General features: G+C 39.4%; 1 protein-coding gene across 1 annotated transcript in view; it reads left to right on the top strand.

Annotated features, from left to right (window-relative positions):
* Positions 1-1,963: 1,963 nt before the first annotated feature.
* FAM241A (family with sequence similarity 241 member A) overlaps positions 1,964-22,240 on the top strand; it is a 40,421-nt gene continuing 20,144 nt past the window's right edge. The window contains exon 1 of the mRNA XM_043871164.1: positions 1,964-2,301. Coding sequence (XP_043727099.1) covers positions 2,128-2,301 — 174 coding nt within the window. The 5' untranslated portion in view covers positions 1,964-2,127. The remainder of the gene's footprint in view (positions 2,302-22,240) is intronic.

The raw sequence follows: 22,240 nt of genomic DNA, 5'->3' as shown, positions 1-22,240 counted from the left end.
GATGTGAGAGTTGGACTATGAAGAAAGCTGAGTGCAGAAGAATTGAGTTTTCTAACTGTAGTGTTGGAGAAGACTCTTGAGAGTCCCTTAGACTGCAAGGAGATCCAACCAGTCCATCCTAGAGGAGATCAGCCCTGGGTGTTCATTGGAAGGACTGATGCTGAAGCTGAAACTCCAGTACTTTGACCACCCCATGCGAAGAGTTGACTCATTGGAAAAACCCTGATGCTGGGAGGGATTGGGGGCAGGAGAAGAAGGGGATGACAGAGGATGAGATGGCTGGATGGCATCACCAACTTGATAGACATGAGTTTGAGTAGACTCTGGGAGCTGGTGATGGACAGGGAGGCCTGGCGTGCTGCGATTCATGGGGTCGCAAAGAGTCAGACACGACTGAGCGACTGAACTGAACTGAAAGCAATTAACGCAGTTCTGAAACTACCTATCTAGAGACAAGATCACAGATCTCAGAGGCCAAGGACTCAGTTCCACAAAACTGCTGCCCGCCTCTTCCCCTCCTTCCAACTCCACCCCACCCCCACACACTTCAGAGGTCAATTGCAAGTCCAGGTTGTAACTTGCGCTTCTATTAATATCAGCCAGCTATATAGTGAAAGTTCCCTTGATCACCATCTTTGGGTTCCATTATTTTGCTAGAGCTGCTCACGGAACTCAGGGAAGCATTTACTTAACTATTTTATTACAAAAGATAGTACAAAGTATATGGGTAAACAGTCAGATGAAGAGGTACCCAGGGCAAGGTGTGTGGGACAGGATGCAGAGCTTCCATGCCCACTCTTAGCTGCCCCTCTCCCCCCATTTCCACCTGTTCACCAGCTCAGAAGTTCTCCACATTCCTGTCCTTTGTTTCCGCAGAGGCTTCAGTATGTAGGCAAGGCTGATTAAACTCTTGAGCTTTGGTGATAGACTCAACCTCAGTCCTGCTGCCCTCCCAGGAAATCAGGGGGTGAGACTGAAAGTTCCAATCCTCTAATCGCAAGGCTGGTTCTTCTGGGAATAGGACCCATCCTTAAGTTACAAAGGTGCTACCAAAAAAGTTACCTCATTAACGTAACAAAAGGCATCTTTACCCTTCTCACCACTTGGGAAGCTTCAAGGTTTTAGGAGCTCTGTGCCAGGAAAGGGGACAAAGGCTACATATATATATATATATATATATATATATATATAAAATTCCTTTTATAAATCATAACACCACAGGTAGAAAGAAAAAGAATTATAAACTAAATGTATCCCCTACACTGAGAGTGACATATTCTTACCCATTTATAGAAACGGACACAAAAGCAGATACACTACCTATGCTCCCACGGCTCTGACAACCAACACACACCAGGGAAGCACTCAACAGAGGGATACCTTCAGACCTTCGGAGAGACACGGCAGGGAGGCAAAAGGCACGAAATAGTAGAATGTGTATTACTTGCAAAGGATGGACAGGCAGCCAGCAGCATACGCAGGCACACGGGCAGTGCCAGGCAAAGCCAGAGGGGTCTCGCTGGAGTGTGGAACTCCGTGTCTGTGGGTGTTTCCCTCTCTCTCACACACACACACCAACACACGCCCTCCTCTCTCCCTCACAAACGCACACATCCTGGCTTTCTCAGCCTCGCTCACACGGTCCCTGTCTAGCAGGCTCTCACACAAAACACGCAGTCTCTCCTGTGCACACACCATCTCTTACACACAGTCTCTCACGGTGGTTGCACTGCACTCACACACAAAATTTCTCTCGCATAGTCTCTCACACGGTCTCTCACGCACAGCTCCTCTCTCGTACACAATGTCACACACACATAGAGTCTTTTAACGTACACAGTCTCACACACGCTCCCTCCCCAGTCACCCTCACACGCGCGCGCGCCCCTTGGCCCCGCCCCTCCCTGGCCCCGCCCCCCGGGCGAGCTCCGCCCCGGCGGCTGAGGCGGGGCGAGCCCGTGACTCGAGGGGCCGAGCCTGGCTGGTACTTGTGGCGCCCCGGCCGGCGGGGCGCGCTCTGGAGGCGCCTGTCAGTGGCGAGCGCGGACGACCCTACGGCGGCCCTCGGGCATTCGGTCGCTGCCTCCGGCTTGGCGGCCGTCCAGGGCGGCAGAAGTTGGCGGTGGGATGTGCTCGGCCGGGCAGCTGCTAGGCGGCGGCGGCGGCGGCGGCGGAGGCAGCGGCGGGGAGCGCGACGAAGACCGAGACGCGCTGGCCGAGCGAGCGGCGGCGGGGACCGAGCAGGAGTCCGGGGAGAGCCCGCGGCGGCGCCGGCGGCGGCCGCCGGAGGAGCGGGAGCAGGTGAGCCGGGCGGGGCGGCGCGGTCCCGCCGGTTTCCCGAGCCCCACGCGGTGGCGGAGGGAAGTGGCCCGGCGGGAGGGCGGCGCCCGGGCTGCGGTCGGCTTGGGGAGCTGGGCTCCGCGGCGTTCGGGGAAGCCGAACAGTTGACCCCGAGAGCAGTTGGCGGCGCGCTCGGGGCGGGCCGCGGGGTCGCGTGCCGAGGGCCGACCCGGAGTCGCGTGCCTGGCCGGGTGAGCGCCGCCCTTTCCCACCCGTCTGGCGGAGAGGATTCTCAGGCCAGAGCCCAGGGAAGTGCCCTCCATAACGGTCACTTATCTGAAAGCCTTACATGTAAACACTCTTCCACTTGGAATCGGTTCCCCGGGGCTGTGTTTTGGGGGCCAGCGACTCCCCTCCCGCCTTCCATCTTGGCATTTCTGAACACACCTAGCGCCTCTGTACGGTGTAGGTGTATTTCTGTAGCCATGCAGTCAGTGTCTGAAGGCATGTGTAGGAGCGAGTATTACAATGGATGTTTTGACGGGGACTCTCCCAGAGCAAGTTTTTCACAGGAACAGAAAGGAGATCTAAACTTCATTGAAAAACTGAAAAAGCCGGAAAATTGCTTTCACTTGTTACCAAAGGGGAAAAAAGCATGAGTCCAGCCATAATAAAGGAAAGAGAAGTTGGGCAGTTTTTGATACTCTGAATTTGCTTTCACTAAATAAAATATGGTGATAATAGGCATTATAGCATTTATCTTCACAATTAGGCAAGACGTTTAATGAAGGAAATTGAATTATCCCACATAGTGGGATGCATTTTCACCATCAAATACAGTATACCTTCAAAAATACCTGAGATTAGTTTACCCTCAGAATCCCATTAAAGCGCATAATCCCATTAAAATTATCATTTGCCTATATTACAGGGTATACTGTTGAGATCAATTGATACCTGTCTCCTCTCATTATCCTTCAGCATCTTTTTGTCACATTTCACAAATTCCAACATCACTAAATGCATTAATAGGTAAAGTATAATTTCTCTGCCTTGTGTTTAGGAAACAGAAATAACCGTGTGGCAGGCACAAAATATGCCTTAGCATTAGGTTTGCTCACCATGTGGAAGTGTAATTTTTCATTCTTTTGACGATATAGGAGATGGTATCTGAAGCATATAATTGGTAGCTATGAGATTTTCCTGACTAGTTGCCTGACGGTTTTCCCCCATTAACTGCACCATGACTCAGTAGCTAAAGGGCTGTTTCTTTTCACTCTAGTCGTTCAACTGGCAAAGTGAAGAAAACAGCAACAGAAACTCCCTGGGGTGGGGAAAATATATTTGAACTGAAGGTCCCAAAGTGATTTTCAAGTAGTTGTAAGGGAGTATGTAAAATACTTCATCTAAGCTTTTGTGGATTTTTCAGCAGCAGCAGCTCTGGTCTTAAGAGAATTGCTTATGGTACACAAAAAGAGATGAAACAAAAAAAGAATGAAACATATACCCTAGGAAACAGATATACTTTGCATACCTGCCTCTATCATTGTATGTCATGGAAATTTATTTCCCTATACTCCTGTGAAAATGTTATCATTTTATTTTTATCACATGATTTATTTATGTACTCTAAGCCCACATACACAATACTTGAAAATTACACCTGAGATATGCGTTCCCTCCTAATAATATATATACACCAAAGAACTTTTCATAAGTAAGTCAAAAATAAACGAGAAATTGATACAACCCAACCCATTGGGGTAAGAAACAAGCTTTTGTGATAAATCACTTCTTGGTAATGAAAGGTGTTAGTCTCAGTCGTGTCCGGCTGTTTGCAACCCCATGGACTGTATCCTGCCAAGCTCCTCTGTCCATGGAATTCTCCAGGCAAGAATACTAGAGTGGGTTGCCATTCCCTTCTCCAGAGGATCTTGCCAACCTAAGGATGGGAGTCTCCTGGACTCCTACATTGCAAGTGGACTCCTACATTTTTGCCATCTGAGCTATCAGGGAAGCAATAAATGTAACTTTTTTTCAAGTGCTGAAAATGAAATTTAAAATGTATATGCACTGTCTTGTAATGACAGTAGAGACGTAAAGATATTTGAGGAAGAGGTAGATGAAATTAACAACTGTAAAGCATAACTTACAGAGTTGTTTTAATGTGCTTTTCTTTAGGCAGATAGTGTGTGTGTGTTTGATGCTTTAAGGACAACATGTGGACTCCAAATTACAAATGGAGTACTTTTGAAAACTTGTAAACTTGTTAATGTTTAGAACTTGGAGTGAACTTTTCCATAGAAACAATGATATAAACAGAAACAAAACCAAAACTAATTAGATGGAAATGAGACAGAGGCCATCTCCTTGCTGTCCTTTCTGCTTGACGCACTCAATATTTCAGAATCTGAGTAGCCTCATGGATGTTAAGAGAGAATGGGTAGCAGCCACCGCAGTAATAGCAGAACCTCCCTTATATCTGGACCAGGGTTACGGGTGGTGTCTTCTTGAATGCAATAGCTCCAGAAGGCACCCGACTTTTGCTTCTCCAGCTCTTTCAAAGATTTTTGTCAGCCCCTAATTTTCTGTATTAAATCACTTTCTATTTCTAGTTCCTTCACAGTTTGCCCTTACCTGATAATTTGATGAAGCACGTTTCTTCCTTTGGCTCTTTCCCAGGCTAAAGTCTCCTCCACGTACATCTTTCCCTTCACTGATTTTTCTTTACATTGTTGACTCACAAGCTTTTGCCCTTCCTTCAACCTAGAAGGCTCTTACATCAGCTTTGATTATACAAAATGTGTCTTTGGCTCATTGTTATTATGATACCAAATAAAAATGGTATTTATTTCATGTAGTACCAAAATACTGGTGTTTATATAGGTGTTTTCTCAGTAGCTGAGATCTTGTCAGCATTTTTTTTGTTTTTTTTTTTTTACAATTTATACTTAAATCCTACTCCATCTGAGAGAAAAACTAAGGTTCCTCTGTCCTTCTGACCTGAATCTTTCCAGGTAGGATGACTGACAAGGCAGCCTGTGTCCTGGGAAAGGAGGACTTGAAAGACTGGACCAGGTTCCCCAGATGAAGGAACTGTGTCAAGTCTGAAGTAGGAATTTGGCCTCAGAGAGAAAAGCCAGGAGTCAGGCAAAATGCCCAAGGAACTGAAGGAACAGGACACAGCTATCCCCAGTGTGTGTTGGTAACTGTGGGCATGAGAGACAATCAAAATAAGTTCTGACTCTGAATGCCAGGTCCCTTAGAGTCTCTACTCTGCTGTATACCTAGAAAGTTAAAGTCTCCAGTCCTTTTATTACATTCATGTATGTAATGTGAGTGGCATCCACTTAGACATGGCATTCACAACCTGAATAACCTAAGATGTCCCTGCCATCTTAGAGCATAGGAAGGTACCGCTATTCTTGGATTGGCTTTAGAATCATTATTTTTAGCTTTAAGGTCTTTATGATTATGTGTTATGTACTTTGGAAAGTGTAGAATATAGAACAATCTAAAGAAGAAAAGAGCATTTGAAATCTCACTGAGTAATATTGTGCTTGCTATAAGATATGAAAATTTGGTGTTACTGCATTCATATATCTGTGTGTGTGTGTATACAGATATACACACATTTTTTAACAGGTTTTAATGTAATATTTGAATGTAGTATCTTGTTTTATCTACTTACGCATATTGTGCCATTTTCCAATTTTATAAAAAATTCTTTGCAAAAATTATTTTTAGGGCTACTTAATTGTCATTCCCCTAATACAACATATTTAATTTGCTTCAAACTCTCTTTTATAGATAACACTGTAATAAAAACCTTTGCTTATTAAGCTCTATCTTGTTGTCACAGTTCCTCACAGTTCTACCTTAGAATAAATTTCTAGAAGTGGAAGTCCTAGGTCAGTAAGTCAAACTCTTTGAAGTCTCTTGAAACATCCTAAAGAATTACATTCAGGAAAGCCTGCACCAGTGTACACTTCTGGCATTAGTATGTAAGAGTGTCAGTTAGAAGCCATCCATGACCACAGTGATTTAATTTATAGATTAATCTTTGCCAATTTAGCAGGCAAAAATTATCTTATTGTCATAAGATATTGCTAGAGAGGTTTACTAAACCATTCATATATTTATTGAGCATCTGCATTTTTTTTCTATTTTAAAAATGTTATTTATTTATTTATTTAGCTTCAGTAGTTGTGGCCCACAGGCTTAGTTGCCCTGCAGCAGGTGGACTTTTACCATACCAGGAACTGAATTCGTAGCCCCCTGCATCGGCAGGCAGATTCTTAACCTCTGGACCACCAGGGAAGCTTTGTATTTCTTTTTAATCATGCTCTTTGACCATTTTTTTCTTTTGGCATTATTGTAAGATATTAATGCCATATTTCACATTGCTTATAATTATTTTCCCTGCTTGCTATTTACTTTATAATTTTATGATGTTTTTGATTTAGAAATGCTTTAAATTTTTATTAGCCAAAGGAATACTTTTGGTAATTTCATACACACGTCTTACACCCTCACACATGCACACACACACACGTATATTTATATATATTTCTTTAGAACAATCTTTCTAATCCTAGTTAATTAAAATATCCACCAATGTTTCCTTTATGTGTGTGTTTATAGTTTTATTTTTATTTTTTTACTCTCTATATTTAATCTCTTTACAATGACTTCATGTATTGTGTGAGGTATGGAGCTAATCTTTTTTTCCCCCTAATCACTGAGTAATCCACTTTCTCTTTGGGTTCACAGTCTTTTATAGCACTTACAAATACTGAAATAAGCTTTTACATTTTTCTGCTGGCATTCTGAAAGGGATTTCTTTTTCCACATCACATTTTTGCTGCTGGTTTTTATATATTTAGGTTTAAACTAGCTACCTTTCTGAATTCTTTTATTGATTCACTCTTTAAGAGAGTGTTCGGAGGATGCAGCATGTTTCATATTATTTATTTATTTGGCTGCTCTGTATCTTAACTGTGGTGTGTGGGATCTTCTGTCTTCATTGCGGCATGTGGGTTCTTCAGTTTCAGCAGGTCAGCACTTAGTTGCAGCGTATGGCATCTGACCAAGAATCAAACCTGGGTCCCATGCGTTGGGAGTGTGGAGGCTTGGCCACGGATCATCAGAGAAGTCCCTATTAATTCTAACACTAATATATACTAATATCTCTTAGACTTCTAGCTATATAATCATCCACTCTATAGATAAGGTTGATTTTGCTTTCTTTCAGATGGCAACGCTTTATTTCTGCTTCTTGCCTTTTGCAGTCCTGGAACTTTCAGATAAGTGTTGGCTTATAGATAATTAAATAAATAAATGAAGGAACATGCATAATAGCATTTATCAAAGAATGTTCCACAAGATCATCTGTTTAAAAAAACAGTGGCAGCAGCAGAAAGCCTTATACTTGCTCTTTGATCTGTCATTAAAGATATGATTAGCAGTACATATTCTAGATCCAGAATACCTAGGTTTGAATCCTCACTCTGCTACATACTAACTATAACTTTGGGCAAGTTAACTAACCTCTTTGGCCCTCAGTTTCTTCATCTGTCTAAAGGGGAAAATAGTTGTGTCAACCTCACAGAATTGTTATATGTTACATACATACATGTATATATGTAATACATGTAGAATGTTAGAATGAAAGTGAAAGTGAAGTCGCTCAGTCGTGTCCGACTCTTTGCGACCCCGTGGACTGTAGCCCACCAGGCTCCTCTGTCCATGGGATTCTCCAGGCAAGAATACTGGAGTGGGTTGTCATTTCCTTCTCCAGGGGATCTTCCCAACCCAGGGGTCAAACCCAGATCTCCAGCATATAATAAGCATGTAAGGGTTAGCTTTTGGACCTAATTTTCAACTAGAACCCTAACTAAAAAGAAATCTGAGAAATGTTATTTGTAAGTTTTGCACACTCCGCTGTTAGAAAGCCACCCTAGGAAGGAGGAGGAATAGAACAGTGCTCCTCAGTTTTAATGTGCAGACAAAGCATCTCTTGTTAAATACAGGTTATGATTTCATTGTTCTGGGATGAGGCCTAAGACTTTGCATCTCTCACAAGCTCTTAAAGTGAGGCTGATGCTATGCCCATGGACCACACTTTGCGTGGCAGGGAGTAATAAGCATGCCAACCCACCATACTTTCCCTTCAATATAGTATCAGTAATAGAAATGTATGGAAGTTATTTTACTTTTTAGTATTTCCCTAGATGGGTATATTTGAACTCTAGGTAAAGTGTAAGAAGCCAACAAGCCTTGGTTCCCCAAGCCAAGTGATTTGCTCTCAGTCTTACAACCGTCTCGTACTAGAGCACACCAGAATCCAGGTCTCCAAACTCCAGAGCCGGTTTTGTTTTTGTTTTCAGGAATAAGAGCCTTCACCCATGATGGAAGAACAGTCTGATAAATCTGCTGCCCCCCTTTAGATTGTGTAGTACAAAAGTGGGTATCTGTTTGTACCACTTCCTTTCACATCTTTTAAAAGCAGTCTGCAAACAATACTGTAGCAAGTTCCTTGAGTTTAGATGAACTTGGCCCTGAACGTAATCTAATTTCTTTCCAATGGGCATCTAGTCACTAGAGTAACTCCCAGAATAATTTTGTATATGGTAGGTATCTTTTGTTCATTTTTGTCATTATTCAAGAGTGGAACCTCTAAATCAATGGCTCTTAGGGCAGTTAGACTCACAAGGGACATTTGGCAATGTCTAGAGACATGTTTGAATGTTAAGACTGAGGAGGTATAGTACCATTGGCATCTAATAAGAAGAGTCCAGGGATCCTGCTGAACAGCCTATAATGCACAGAACAGTCGCCTACAGCAAAGCATTGTCTGACCCAAAATGTCACTAGTGCTCAAGTTGAGAAACTCTGCTCAAAAGGAATTAGGGTTACAGTGGTTTGAGTTGTTGAGAATGCTCTACTGATAGATACTCCAGTGGATACGTAATAATTGTTTATTTTCTTGACACCTACATTCCAAACACGCAGTCTCCCAACAGATCTTTTCTTGCATCTTTTCTTCAAGCAACTCCTTATATGCAACTTTGTCCAGTTTTCTTTCCCTCTCTCTTGGAGGATGGAGGGAACACAAGGTGCCCACCAAACTAAGAAGGTATCTATAGAGACTGAAAAAAACAAGGCAGGCTGTTTCATGTAATCAGTGGATCACTGTATTATAGGGTAACTTGCTCACAGGGTGGGATTGAGGAGACAAGGATATGGGAGCATTTGCAGCTGCACTCCACACTGCCACAGGGTCCCTGAGACAATTTGACAGTTAACCTAGGGCATGGGGGTACACGCTTGGAAACAGGAAGTGCCTTCCTAAGTCAATATTTAGGAATAGATAACTAGTCTTGTGGACACAGGGAATAAGTCAGTGAAGGTTTTCATCATTGTTTGGGGACTACAGAGCATGAGGCCAGCCTGGCCCTGATGATTATTAAACAATGCTGATTAGCTCCAAAGCCCTTGACAGCAGAAAAATGACTTACTGCACAGTACAGTCCTGGGTGGGGTCAGCAGAGGAACCCTGTGGGCCCAAAATGGAGTCAGTTATGACAACAGCCACATACTCTCATGTTCTTTTTCTGCCCTTGTCCGCTACTACCCATCTCTTTTTCACCTCTCCCTATTGAGTGTCGCATTCTCCCCTTGTCTTTTATTCTTCCTTACCTCCCATCTTAGCCACTTTCTCTTCATTTCCATACACATTCTCCACCCCACTGCCTCCTCTGTTCTATAGAAGCTGACGTTACAGAGCAATGGAAAAAGTATTGGAGTGTGACTGTTCTAAGTTTGAGTCTTGGCTTTACTGCTTTATTGGTCTTGTCATCCTAATAACTTAATCCCTCAGAGACTCAGTTTCCTCATGTGAGTGGTATAATTCTGTCTACTTAAAGTTCTTATGAGGGTTCAGAAACATTTTGTGTTATGAAAGACCTACCATACAGTAGGCCCTCAATGAATATTAGCTACCTGTTTTACCCTCATCTTCTCTCTCATCTTTTTTCTTTGGTTCCCTTCTTTTTCTTCTTATCTAACCACATCATAGAACTGTATTTTTAGTCTCTGTGATTTTCAGATGTATAGAATAAGTGTTATTTATTGAATAAAGTATTAAGATTTCCTAATCTGAAAATCAGATAAGTATTTCATATTTCTTTTTTTTAAAAGCAGATAATGTTGCTTTTTGTATAGATCTCTAGTATGATTTTTTTTTTTTTTCTTGTTGTGGATCACTGATCCTTGATAGGGAAAATACCCACCCTCCTGTGTTCGTGGTTTTCTCAATTTACTGATCAGGAGAGGTGGCAAAGCAAGGCTAAAGGGAAAAACCAAAAGTAGTACTATGATATTAACCTTGCACTAAGAGACCTAAGTAGAAACTATATCTTTTTTTCATATTTCCTTTAAGCCTTAGCCACACTATCTTTAATTTCTGTGATCTCTGAAGTCATAGTCTTATCTTGCAGTAACAGCCACATATCTTCAAAAAACTCTGAGTCTCTACTAGTCATGTTTCGCTTCCTTAAGAGTGTGGTATGTTCGTGTGTCTGTGTGTGTTTAGGGGAATTAACAAGATAATCAAAGGGTAGTTTCATTTGGACAGAGAAACTGAATTTCTAATTAAGTTAATGCAAAAGATACTTTCTGTCTTCTGATCTAATTTTTCCCACATCCAGGGGGATTTTTGTTTTTTGTTTTTCCATTTAACATCATTGGCAGTTATGCCTTGTCTTGGCTTAGGAAGAGGAAATGGTTGGCTTTATTTGTTGCTGCTGTTTTCTTATGGCAAGAACTAGAGCTTATCTGATCAAAGGGAAAGCATGGTCCAAATGTTTTGAACTTTATGGAAGACAAGAGGATAAAATTATTATTAACACTTTATATTTAAACATAGTGTTAAGGAAATTAAGTTTCCATTTGTGGGTTTTACTATATTCATTTGATACAATTTTTTCTAACGTTGGTGAGATTTTTTTTTAACTCCCTCTTCCAATTAATCCAAAAAATTTGATTTTTGTCTTTTATCCTCTTCATCAAAATTTTACTGGGATGTGTGCACACCACCTACAGAGGCAGGGAATTTAAGTTTGATTTCCCATGGCTGGCAAATTTCATCAGTTTGATTGAATTCAGAATTCCTTATTCCATGGTTTTCAGAGGTAGTAAAATCTAACAGAATCTGTTGTCATGCCACAAATTGAGAATTGAGAAAAAATTCATTTTTAAGGAAAAATGTTTGATTTTGGCTTCTTTAAATAAGCAAACTATTCCATCTGTGGTAGTAGCCAGCATACTTCCCTATATGTACAAGGTACTCAGTAATGTCACCAGAAACTTCATTTCTTTAAAGAAAAAAAAAAGTAGATTTTAGGGAAAGTACAAAAGGTAGAAATTTTTAACCTGCAGCTTGAATCAGTCATACTCTTCACTTCATGACCTGTTATTATCTATCATTAGTTCATGCACAGCATTAACTTTAATTTATTTATTTTTTATTTAATTTAATTTATTTCTTCATTGCAGAACTGTTCTCTTCCACTGCAGTAGGCAACTCTTTTAATATACTTGGCAGATATGGCTGAAATTCTGTGTATATTTTTTAATACTTGGTGGTTTCATTTGTCTAAGTTTTTAACTATGATTTTAAATACTGAATTCTGTTGGTTAAAATGACAATGAAAGCAAATTTTAGTATTTCTCCATTTATAATAATTTCAAAAACTGATTCAAGAACTAGCTGATATTCTCAATGATTTGTATCCATCCTCCCAAATGGATACAAAAAAAATTTTTTTCTCCTTTATTGGTTATATGTAGTTTAGTGTAAGATAAGTGTAAATAAATGTTAAAACTTTGCATTTAATTTAAAAGTGACAAATTATAAATGTAATAATAAACAAGTTATAAATTATATATGCTGCAGCTAGGTGACACTTTATATACTTAGTAAAATTTTATATTTAACATACTGTTGTTGTATAATTTGTAGGAAATAAAACCTGCAGCGACATTTAGTATCCAATAAGGAAGAAAACATGTCCAGCCTCACTGGAAATAAATGCAGATTAAAACTATTAGGAATAATATTTCACCTATCAAGTTGATAATGATTTTAAAAATGAATAATGTGGATTTAAAGAAACAGTTTATGAAATAACAATACACTGAAGTTAGAAGTAAAATTGGTTTGGTCTTTCTGGAAGGAAATCTGGTATGAAACCTCATGGGTTTGATCTACTGCTGTTGCCTCCCACTTTAAAGGTGTAAACACTTTAGAAAAGGGAGGCTAAGTAATATATTGAAAGTATCACAGCTAGTACATTGCAGAGTTGAGATTCAAACCCATGGTAAATAACTGTCAAGCTAGTGTTGGTTCATGAAATTAATTTAGTGAATTGTGAACAGGATAGAATAGGACAGACAGCATCAGAATGCTTCACATGTGGTATGAATGTCATTTTGTGGAACTTTAGTTTATATGTATTGGGTCAAGAAATAAAATATATTTCTTATTGTGGATCACAGTCAAAATCACTGCACTAGCCCAGACAGCTCAGTTCTGTCTCAAAGCCTCTGCCTGGGTTCTTTTTCCCAGATATTCCTTTGGCAAATCTTCATATCATTGGCTTAACTATAACCTCTCTGAGATCCCAGCTCTGCCTAATGTATAGAGAGAACCTCCAGTCCAACCCATCTTCCTCTCTGCCGTTACTCTGTTTTATTTTACTCATAGCTCTCACACTACTTGAGATTATTTTATTTGTGTCAATATATTTATTCTCTGCAGCTTCCCCACTCTCCCTTTCACAGGCTCACACAGGAAACATCTCCATAAGAGCAGAAATTGCATATGGCAAATGCTTCAGACAATTATTTTGGCATCTGTGAAGTAGTATAGAGTCTATAAAATTTTCTATCTAAAATGACACTGCTGGTATAAACGCAGTTGATGTTTTTGTTGAAGCAATGTGGCTTCCCAGGGGAAACTTTCATTCCAAAAATTAGTTTCGAAGAGAAAGAGAACTTTTTGTATAACAGGAACATACTCTATTGTCAGAATCAACAGAAAGGAAATGCATAGCTGTGCATTGAGCTAAGTTCAATTCAGTCATTCAGTCGTGTCCAACTCTGCAACCCCATGGATTGCAGCATGCCAGGCCTCCCTGTCCGTCACCAACTCCCAGAGTTTACTCAAACTCATGTCCGTTGAGTTGGTGATGCCATCCAACCATCTCATCCTCTGTCGTCTCCTTCTCCTCCCACTTTCAGTCTTTCCCAGCATTAGGGTCTTTTCCAGCGAGTCAGTTCTTCACATCAGGCAGCAAAGTATTGGAGTTTCAGCTTCAGCATCAGTCCTTCCAATGAATATTCAGGACTGATTTCCTTTAGGATGGACTGATTGGATCTCCTTGCTGTCCAAGGCACTCTTAAGAGTCTTCTCCAACACCATAGTTCAAAAGCATCAGTTCTTCAGCACATTGAGCTAAAGATCCCTGTAAAACATTTGTAAGAACTTAGGCAAAGATTATGTTCCTTGATGTGCTGTATTTAAAAACCACAGTATCAAGAAGGTGAAAGGTTAACAAACAGAATCTTGGAATGCTAACTAGCATTAATTTATGTAAGTGGTCAGAACTTGCTATTTTGTTTTTAATTTTTCTTGAACTAAACAGAGGAAAGACAGTAAATGAAATGCATAACTAACATAGGTTAAAATTCAGATCAGCCATTTCAATAATAGCAAAGTTAAAGGATAATTTTAAAAAAGAGGTAAAATTATAATGCACATTAAATATAAAATAAACACATGTTAAGGAGTTTGTTTAGCTCATTAGTAGTGAGGGAACCAGACAAATGTGAGAACTGCTTCAATGGAGAAATCAGTCAGAAATGTATATGGAGAAAAAGTATTTTTTTTTTTTTTGAAAAAGTATGTTGAAATGAATTTACAAATGGCTGAGAGACTGGCCTTTTCCATAGGTGGGGTGGGAAGACAGTTGAACCTCTAATGGAACAGAATTTGTCTATTAATAAGAATTATTTACATTGCTGTTGGTTATTGATAATTTACCAACTTATAAAATATCTTGAAAGTCATAAAGGCTAAATATTCTTTTAAACGATGCACAGTTTTCCATGGAGATACCCGTGAGTTTTTTACTTATTCTTAATTTTCTTATAGTATAAAAAAAGTCATTTCTAAAATGTGCTACACAGAGTAGATTAATTTGTGTATTGTGAGGGCACTTGAACTTTTCCTTTACAATGTCTCATGTTCTTGTGCTGCTGTAAAAGATTAATTCTAGTCTTCCATGGTAGTACTGTATAATATACATTGCAAGTACATGTGGAAATGCATGATTTGTATGCATGTGAAAAGCAAGGATTGATTTCTAGTTGAAGTTCTTTCTGCTGAGTTATATAACCGAAATTAACCTGATACTAAGATAACTACTGAGGCTTTCCTAGTAGCTCAGCTGGTAAAGAATCTGCCTGCAATGCGGAAGACCTGGGTTCGATCCCTGGGTTGGGAAGATCCCCTGCAAGAGGACATGGCAACGCACTCCAGTATGCTTGCCTGGAGAATCCCCAAGGACAGAGGAGCCTGGCGGGCTCACAGAGTTGGACACAACTGAGTGACTAAGCACAGCACAGCACAAGATAACTACCAAGAGCAAATTTTGATAAGAACAAGACGGCTGCTCCGAGGATTCCATATTCATGTCTAGTTTTTATTCAGCACACAAATCTCAATTGCTTGTTCCTATCATTCTAGCATACTTTCTCCATGTGTTGAATGGTTATTGGTTTTACAGGTGATTATGTCTTCTCAAGAGTTTCATGGCAGTGTAGACGTTCATTTAGTTTAAGCTTTTAAATTTAAAGGAGGGCAAGAATGAAGTGATTTCTTCATAGAGAATTAGCCAGTTAATTATAACCATTTCTGGTATCCATAAAAATACTCAGTGGAAAACACATGAAAATAATACATGAAGAATAAATTAAAAGAAGACACTAAACTTCCTTTTCATTATTCAGTATGTGGTTTATTTAACAGGAGCATCGTGAAGATGGCATAGTGATTCTGCCATTTCCGGAGGACAGCGTTTCCCCTTTGGGATTTAAGCGATTAAGTATTTGGAAGTCAGTCTTTGAGCACTCTGTATGAGGCTACTAATTTAAGACTTCAGTTGCTCCAGCAACCTCGCCATATACTAAAGACATTTTCATTACTCATTTGTATCATATGGAACATCAATTGCTTTAGCAACTGGTAATAGTCATTGTATTATAGGCAGTTTTCTGTATTATTTGTTGTATTTCTTATTTGTTATTTATTAAATATTATTTATTATTTGTTCCTTATTTTCTTGGTAGCTTTTAATTCATTCATTTAAAACATTTAATGAGCTCCTATCCTTTCCTGGGTAGTGCTATAGACACCCAGAATACAAAGAAACAAACAGAAATAGGCCCAAATCTGTCCTCTCTTTAATCTTCCGTTGTAGGAGGGACACAAAGACAGTGGATCAATGAACAAGTACATCAGTGAGTTATAATGCTATGGGAAAAAAAAAAATAAATGGAAGGTTGGAAGGTGGATAGAGAGTATGTATGTGGGATAGGGCTGCTATTTTAAATAAAATGATCACGGAAGGGCTCACTGAGGTAATGTTTGAGCAGACACTTCCAGGAAGTAAGAATTAACTTGGCTGTACCACGCTTGCTTTGAATCCCTGGAGGATAGAACCAAATTTGAGGATCAGTGTTGGTAATCATGGTTACATCATTCCCCAGTCTAGACTCTCAGTTGTTTCTTATCCATCCCCCCTTCCAGGTTTCTATATTTTATTACTGTTTTATTCATTTGTTCCTACTATAAGGAAATTCAACTCCCTTGTAGAAAGATGAGAGGAAAAAGTAAATTAATTATGGACTTAAGTAAATTAATTAAAGACTATATATTTTTAAAAGTACATTTCTTAAGTATTATTTAATCACACCTTATAATGCATTTGTTTAAATATTTTGCTTTCTTCTTAATACCTGATTCCTTTGTACTAAGGTCTTTAGAGATTTGCAGTACAATTTATTGAGAAGAGCTCAGAATTTATAATCAGAAAATTCCTGTTTTCCAAAACTCAAATTCTGGCTAGTTGTCTACTTCTGAAAAAGTCACTTGACCTCTAGAGTCTAATTTAAATACCCACCTTACGGTGTTTTTGTGAGGTGCAAACACTCGGAATATGTGTATTTAATAAGTTTATTGAACAAATGGCTAATAAGGAATAAAATGGGGATAGAATTTTATTTTTAAATGGGAGAGAATCAAAACTACAATTTTTTCTGAAGATATTAAAAATATTTCACTAATAATTTTCTCCTAGCAAGGGTATGATTTAAAAGGAAACAGTCTTCAGCATATGAACTATATAAGAATTAATAAAATCCTTAGAGTACATGAAACCGCCATCAAGAAAAACTATAGGGTAAGAAGAGAAGACAGACTACCCATAAGTTCCTGAGAAGATCCAACACAGACTCAGAGGGGAATGAGCTGGCAAAAGTAGACCAAAAAGGACAAAGGTGATGAAGACATCTAGAATAACTAGCAGTCTTCTTGCTTGTACTTCTGGGTTGTGCAATTTACTGACGTAGTGGACCTGTGGAGGAAAACCAATATTAAGGCAGACTATGAGTTTGGGACAGGGGATGCTGAGTTTCAGGTCCTCAGTGAAGAAGAACTAAAGAGCCTCTTGATGAGGGTGAAAGAGGAGTGACAAAACTGGCTTGAAGCTCAACATTAAAATAACTAAGATTATGGCATTCGTTTCCATCACTTCATGGCAAAGAGAAGGAAGAAAAAGTGGAAGCAGTGACAGATTTTATTTTCTTGGTCTCCAAAAAGTCCCTGCAGACAGTGACTGCAGCCATGAAATTAAAAGATGCTTACTCCTTGGAAGGACAGCTATGACAAACCTAGACAGTGTATTAAAAAGCAGAGACATCATTTTGCTGACAAAGGTCTGTGTAGTCAAAGCTGTGGTTTTTCCAGTGGTCATGTACAGATGTGGGAGTTGGACCATAAAACCTGAGCACAAAAGAATTGATGATTTCAAATTTTGGTGCTAGAGAAGACTGTTGAGAGTTTCTTGGACTGCAGGGGGATCAAACCAGTCCATCCTAAAGGATTCAACCCTGAACATTGATTGGAAAGACTGATACTGAAGCTGAAGCTCCAGTACTTTGGCCACCTGATGTGAGAGCTGACTCACTGGAAAAGACTCTGATGCTGGGAAAGAACTTGAAGGCAAAAAGAGGAGGAGATGGCAGAAGATGAGACGGTTAGATGGTATCATTGATTCAATGGACTTGACTTTGAGCAAACTCCAGGAGAGGAGCCTGGCGTGCTAAAGTCCATGAGGTCGCAGAGAGTCAGACACAACTTAGCGACTGAACAACAACAAGATCAGTTCAGTTCAGTCCCTCAGTCATGTTCAACTCTTTGCAACTGCAGCACGCCAGACTTCCCTGTCCATCACCAACTCATAGAGCCTGCCCAAACTCATGTCTGTTGAGTCAGTGATGGCATCCAACCATCTCACCCTCTGTCATCTCTTGATCCTCCTGCCTTCAATCTTTCGCAGCATCAGGGTCTCTTCCAACGAGTCAGTTCTTCACATCAGGTGGCCAAAGTATTGGAGCTTCAGCATCAGTCCTTCCAATGAATATACAGGACTGACTCCTTTAGGATTGACTGGTTTGATCTCCTTGCAGTCCAAGGGACTCTCAAGAGTCTTCTCCAACACCACAGTTCAAAAGCATATATTCTTCAGTGCTCAGCTTTCTTTATAGTCCAACACTCACATTCATACATGACTACTGGAAAAACCATAGTTTGGAGTAGAGGGACTTTTGTTAGCAAAGTAATGTCTCTGCTTTTTAATATGCTGTCTAGGTTGGTCATACATAGCTTTTCTTCCAAGGAGCAAGTGTCTTTTAATTTCATGGATGCAGTCACCATCTGCAGTGATTTTGGAGCCCATGAAAAGAGTCTGTCACTGTTTCCATTGTTTCCCCATCTATTTGCCATGAGGTGATGGGACCAGATGCCATGATCTTAGTTTTTTGAATGCTGAGTTTTAAGCCAGTTTTTTCACTCTCCTCTTTCATTTTCTTTAAGAGGCTGTTTAGTTCTTCTTCGCTTTTTGCCATAAGGGTGTCATCTGCATATCTGAGGTTGTTGATGTTTCTCCCAGCAGTCTTGATTCCAGCTTATGCTTCATCCAGTCCAGCATTTCACATGATATACTCTGCATATAAGTTAAATAACAATATAACAAGGGTAACAATATACAGCCTTGACATATTCCTTTTCCAATTTGGAACCAATCCGTTGTCCCACGTCCAGTTCTAACTGTTGCTTCTTGACATGTATACAGATTGCTCAGGAGACAGATAAGGTGGTGTGGTATTCCCATCTCTTTAAGAATTTTCCACAGTTTGTGTGATCCACACACAGGCTTTGGCGTAGTCAATAAAGCAGAAGTAAATGTTTTTCTAGAACTCGCTTGCTTTTTCGGTGATCCAGCAGATGTTGGCAATTTGATCTCTGGTTCCTCTGCCTTTTCTAAATCCAGCGTGAACATCTGGAAATTCACGGTTCACATAATGTTGAAGCCTGGCTTGGAGAATTTTAAGCATTACTCACTAGCATGTGAGATGAGTACAATTGTGCCGTTGTTTGTACATTCTTTGGCATTGCCTTGCTTTGGGATTGGAATGAAAACTGACCCTTTCCAGTCCTGTGGCCACTGCTGAGTTTTCCAAATTTGCTGGCATATTGAGTGCAGCACTTTCACAGCATCATCTTTTAGGATTTGAAATAGTTCAACTGGAATTCTATCACCTCCACTAGCTTTGTTCATAGTGATACTTCCCGAGACTCACTTGACTTTGCATTCCAGAATGTCTGGCTGTAGGTGAGTGATCACACCATTGTGGTTATCTAGGTCATGAAGCTCTTTTTTGTATAGTTCTTCTATGTATTCTTGCCAACTCTTCTTAATATCGTCTGCTTCAGATATCTACATGGAAATGTTGAATATGCAATTGAGCGTACAAGTCTAGAAATTTGAAAAGTTGCCTTAACTGAGAAAAATGAGAAAACTATGAATCTTTTATAAAAAGTACAATTCATTTTAATTGTTGAGGCAGCTGCAGCTGTGTTTGAATATGGTGATTTGAGTACATATCTTTCCTTATATATTAAGCATCTTAATAGCAAGGAGTGTAGACTATTTGCTTTCTGTACCTCAGAGCACTTACCTTGCTCGTGTTAGGCATCCAGTTATTATTTATTGAATTGAACTGAATTGACTAAAGGATTTATTTTGCAAGCCAGATTATTGTGCAAGTCAAGGACTGTGAATTATGAGAGTTGGAGTTTAGTAATCAAAGATTAGTGGTACTCAGGGAAGACGTGACACACACCAAGAACAAGAGTGTGGTTTCCTGAAAGAAAGCAGCTGTTGGTCTGGCACATCTTTCAGGTCTGTGCAGGCTTGCCACAAGTAGGGCACAGCACATCTTGCATAAAACACAGGTACAAAATAGGCCAAGAGAAGATTGTAACTTTAGAACATGACTACAGGCTTTATTACAGTAGGCAGAAAACCTGTCATTTTCATTATATTACTATTTACCCAAAACTAAAATAAGTAATACCCTTTATTATAAAATAAGGTAGCTTATGTAGATATACTATTTTTCAAAAAAAAATGTTTTCTGTAAGAAATTTTGTAAACCCACATACTTTTATTTACAAGAATAGATTCCTACAAACTCTTTAGTGTCATAAATAAGGAGAAGCAGTTGAATTTTTCACTACTTAGTCCAAATGGTTGATTGATAACGCAATAGACATTTATTTCATTCCATAAGAAACTGCACAGAAGTGGTTATTTCAGAATGCAAGGAAAAAAATATCAGCCAAGTCACTGAATCATACAAAACTGTAGTATATAAAACAAGAAGCTGTTATTATACAGAACACAATAAACCACTCACAAACATTGTTATGTGAGTGGCATTTTCATAGCTTTTTAAAAAATTGTCCCATTCGTAAGCACTCTTAGATTTTCTGTGAGACAGAAATCCCATTATAGATCTTAGTAAGAAATTAATGATAAAAAGCTAACTGTAGAGGAAAGAGGGAACTTAATTCTAACAAGGACGGTCCATATTTTTGCCTAGTTTTAGTATACATGGTAGCCATATTTATTTTTAACTCTTTAAATATAATATGGAAAAGATACGTAATAGCATAAGCAAGTAGAATTTTCAAACTTTCATAAAGCTATATACTTCCTTAAGCCTAGGATCAAACTTAAAACTCTTATGATAAAATTTAATTTTAAAAGGGGGCATTCCCAAAGTCATAAATGTTGACGATTCTTTCAACAGGAATGGTCAAGCAACTGGGACAACACAATGGACCCAGTGGTTTTCAGAATCAGTCCTCACCTACTTAGTGCTTCAGATTCTGACAAGTGTCTTTGATTTTGTAATATCTTTGCCTTTCTTGATTTTGTCTTGGAAGGAAGTGTGACTTGCCTGATGCACAAATGTTCCAGTTTCAATCAGGATCTCCATATTGCTTCTTTTGCTTTAGGAATTAAAGTATGTTACAGTACAATCCATTTTTGTATTTAAATTTATGGATGCAAACATTTGGCATTATGAATCTTGTTTAACCTTAAAAATAAATAGCAACACCTCTAAGAAAGAATGATAGAGTAGGAAAGATTTGGAACAATAAATATTTGGAATTAGATGGATAGTTACCAAGAGGTGACGCCTTCCACTTGTGTAGGAGTACCAAGATGCTGAGGCAACATGATTTTGTAAGGAGGCATCTGAGCACAGTTTTTACCAACACCACCACCACGTAGCAGCTTAAAAGGAGCAGGGAGACTGGAGGTTGCTGGAAATCCGAGAGTGCGGGAGAACATGTAGCTTATGAATTTGTGGGTGAATGTAGACTGTGGGTTCCACAAGGAGAAAGTAAATGGCTAAATCTAGAAGTAATCCAGAGGCTTTTAAATTTTATAGCTACTTTCTTACTGTCTATTTGTTTATCACAGTATGATACTGTCTCTTGAGGTTTTGCAAATGTGAGACTCCTGCCCATTTAAAAGAAAGCTACAAGATATTTTTCAAAACAGGTCTTTCTCTTGAGAGGTCTAGTAGGATGGTGAGGTGGATTGAGAGAAACAAAATTCTGATATTTTGGAGGGGGAGACATTTCAGGCTAAGTGAAAGTGAAGGTCGTTCAGTCGTGTCTGACTCTTTGTGACCCCATGGACTACACAGTCCATGGAATTCTCCAGGCCAGAATACTGGCGTGGGTAGCCTTTCCCTTCTCCAGGGGATCTTCCCAACCCAGGGATCGAACCCAGGTCTCCTGAATTGCAGGCAGATTCTTTACCAGCTGAGCCACAGCTGGTGGCTTTTAGCCTTTCAGTCTAAAATCCCTCTGAAACTGACTTCCAGCTTGTTTCTGTTGTTCTTGCTGCTTCATTTTGCCTCTCCTTAATTACAATCAATCAAAAATCATTTTATTTAGAAAGCCAGCCTTTCTGTGATCATTGGAGTACATTCTACTGTATTAGAAAATCATTGTTCATACTGTGAGGACAAGAACATTTCAACGGGAAAGAAAAGGTGTTTATTTTCTGTTCAAATAAAATACATGTTTCTCTCAAGTGGTGGAATTAAGAATTCGATGTTGGTTTGGTTTTTAGTTTTAAAGAAAGAAAAATTTTAGTCAGATTTTATCATAATGAAGACCAGTTGCTATATTGTACAGTGAGTCAAATGCAAACTACTCAAAGCTATTTTTATATGACATTATTTTTATTGA

The sequence above is a fragment of the Cervus elaphus genome, chromosome 17 (assembly GCF_910594005.1).
Source record: "Cervus elaphus chromosome 17, mCerEla1.1, whole genome shotgun sequence".
NCBI classification, from domain to species: domain Eukaryota; kingdom Metazoa; phylum Chordata; class Mammalia; order Artiodactyla; family Cervidae; genus Cervus; species Cervus elaphus.
This window is presented reverse-complemented; position numbering and strand designations above follow the sequence as displayed.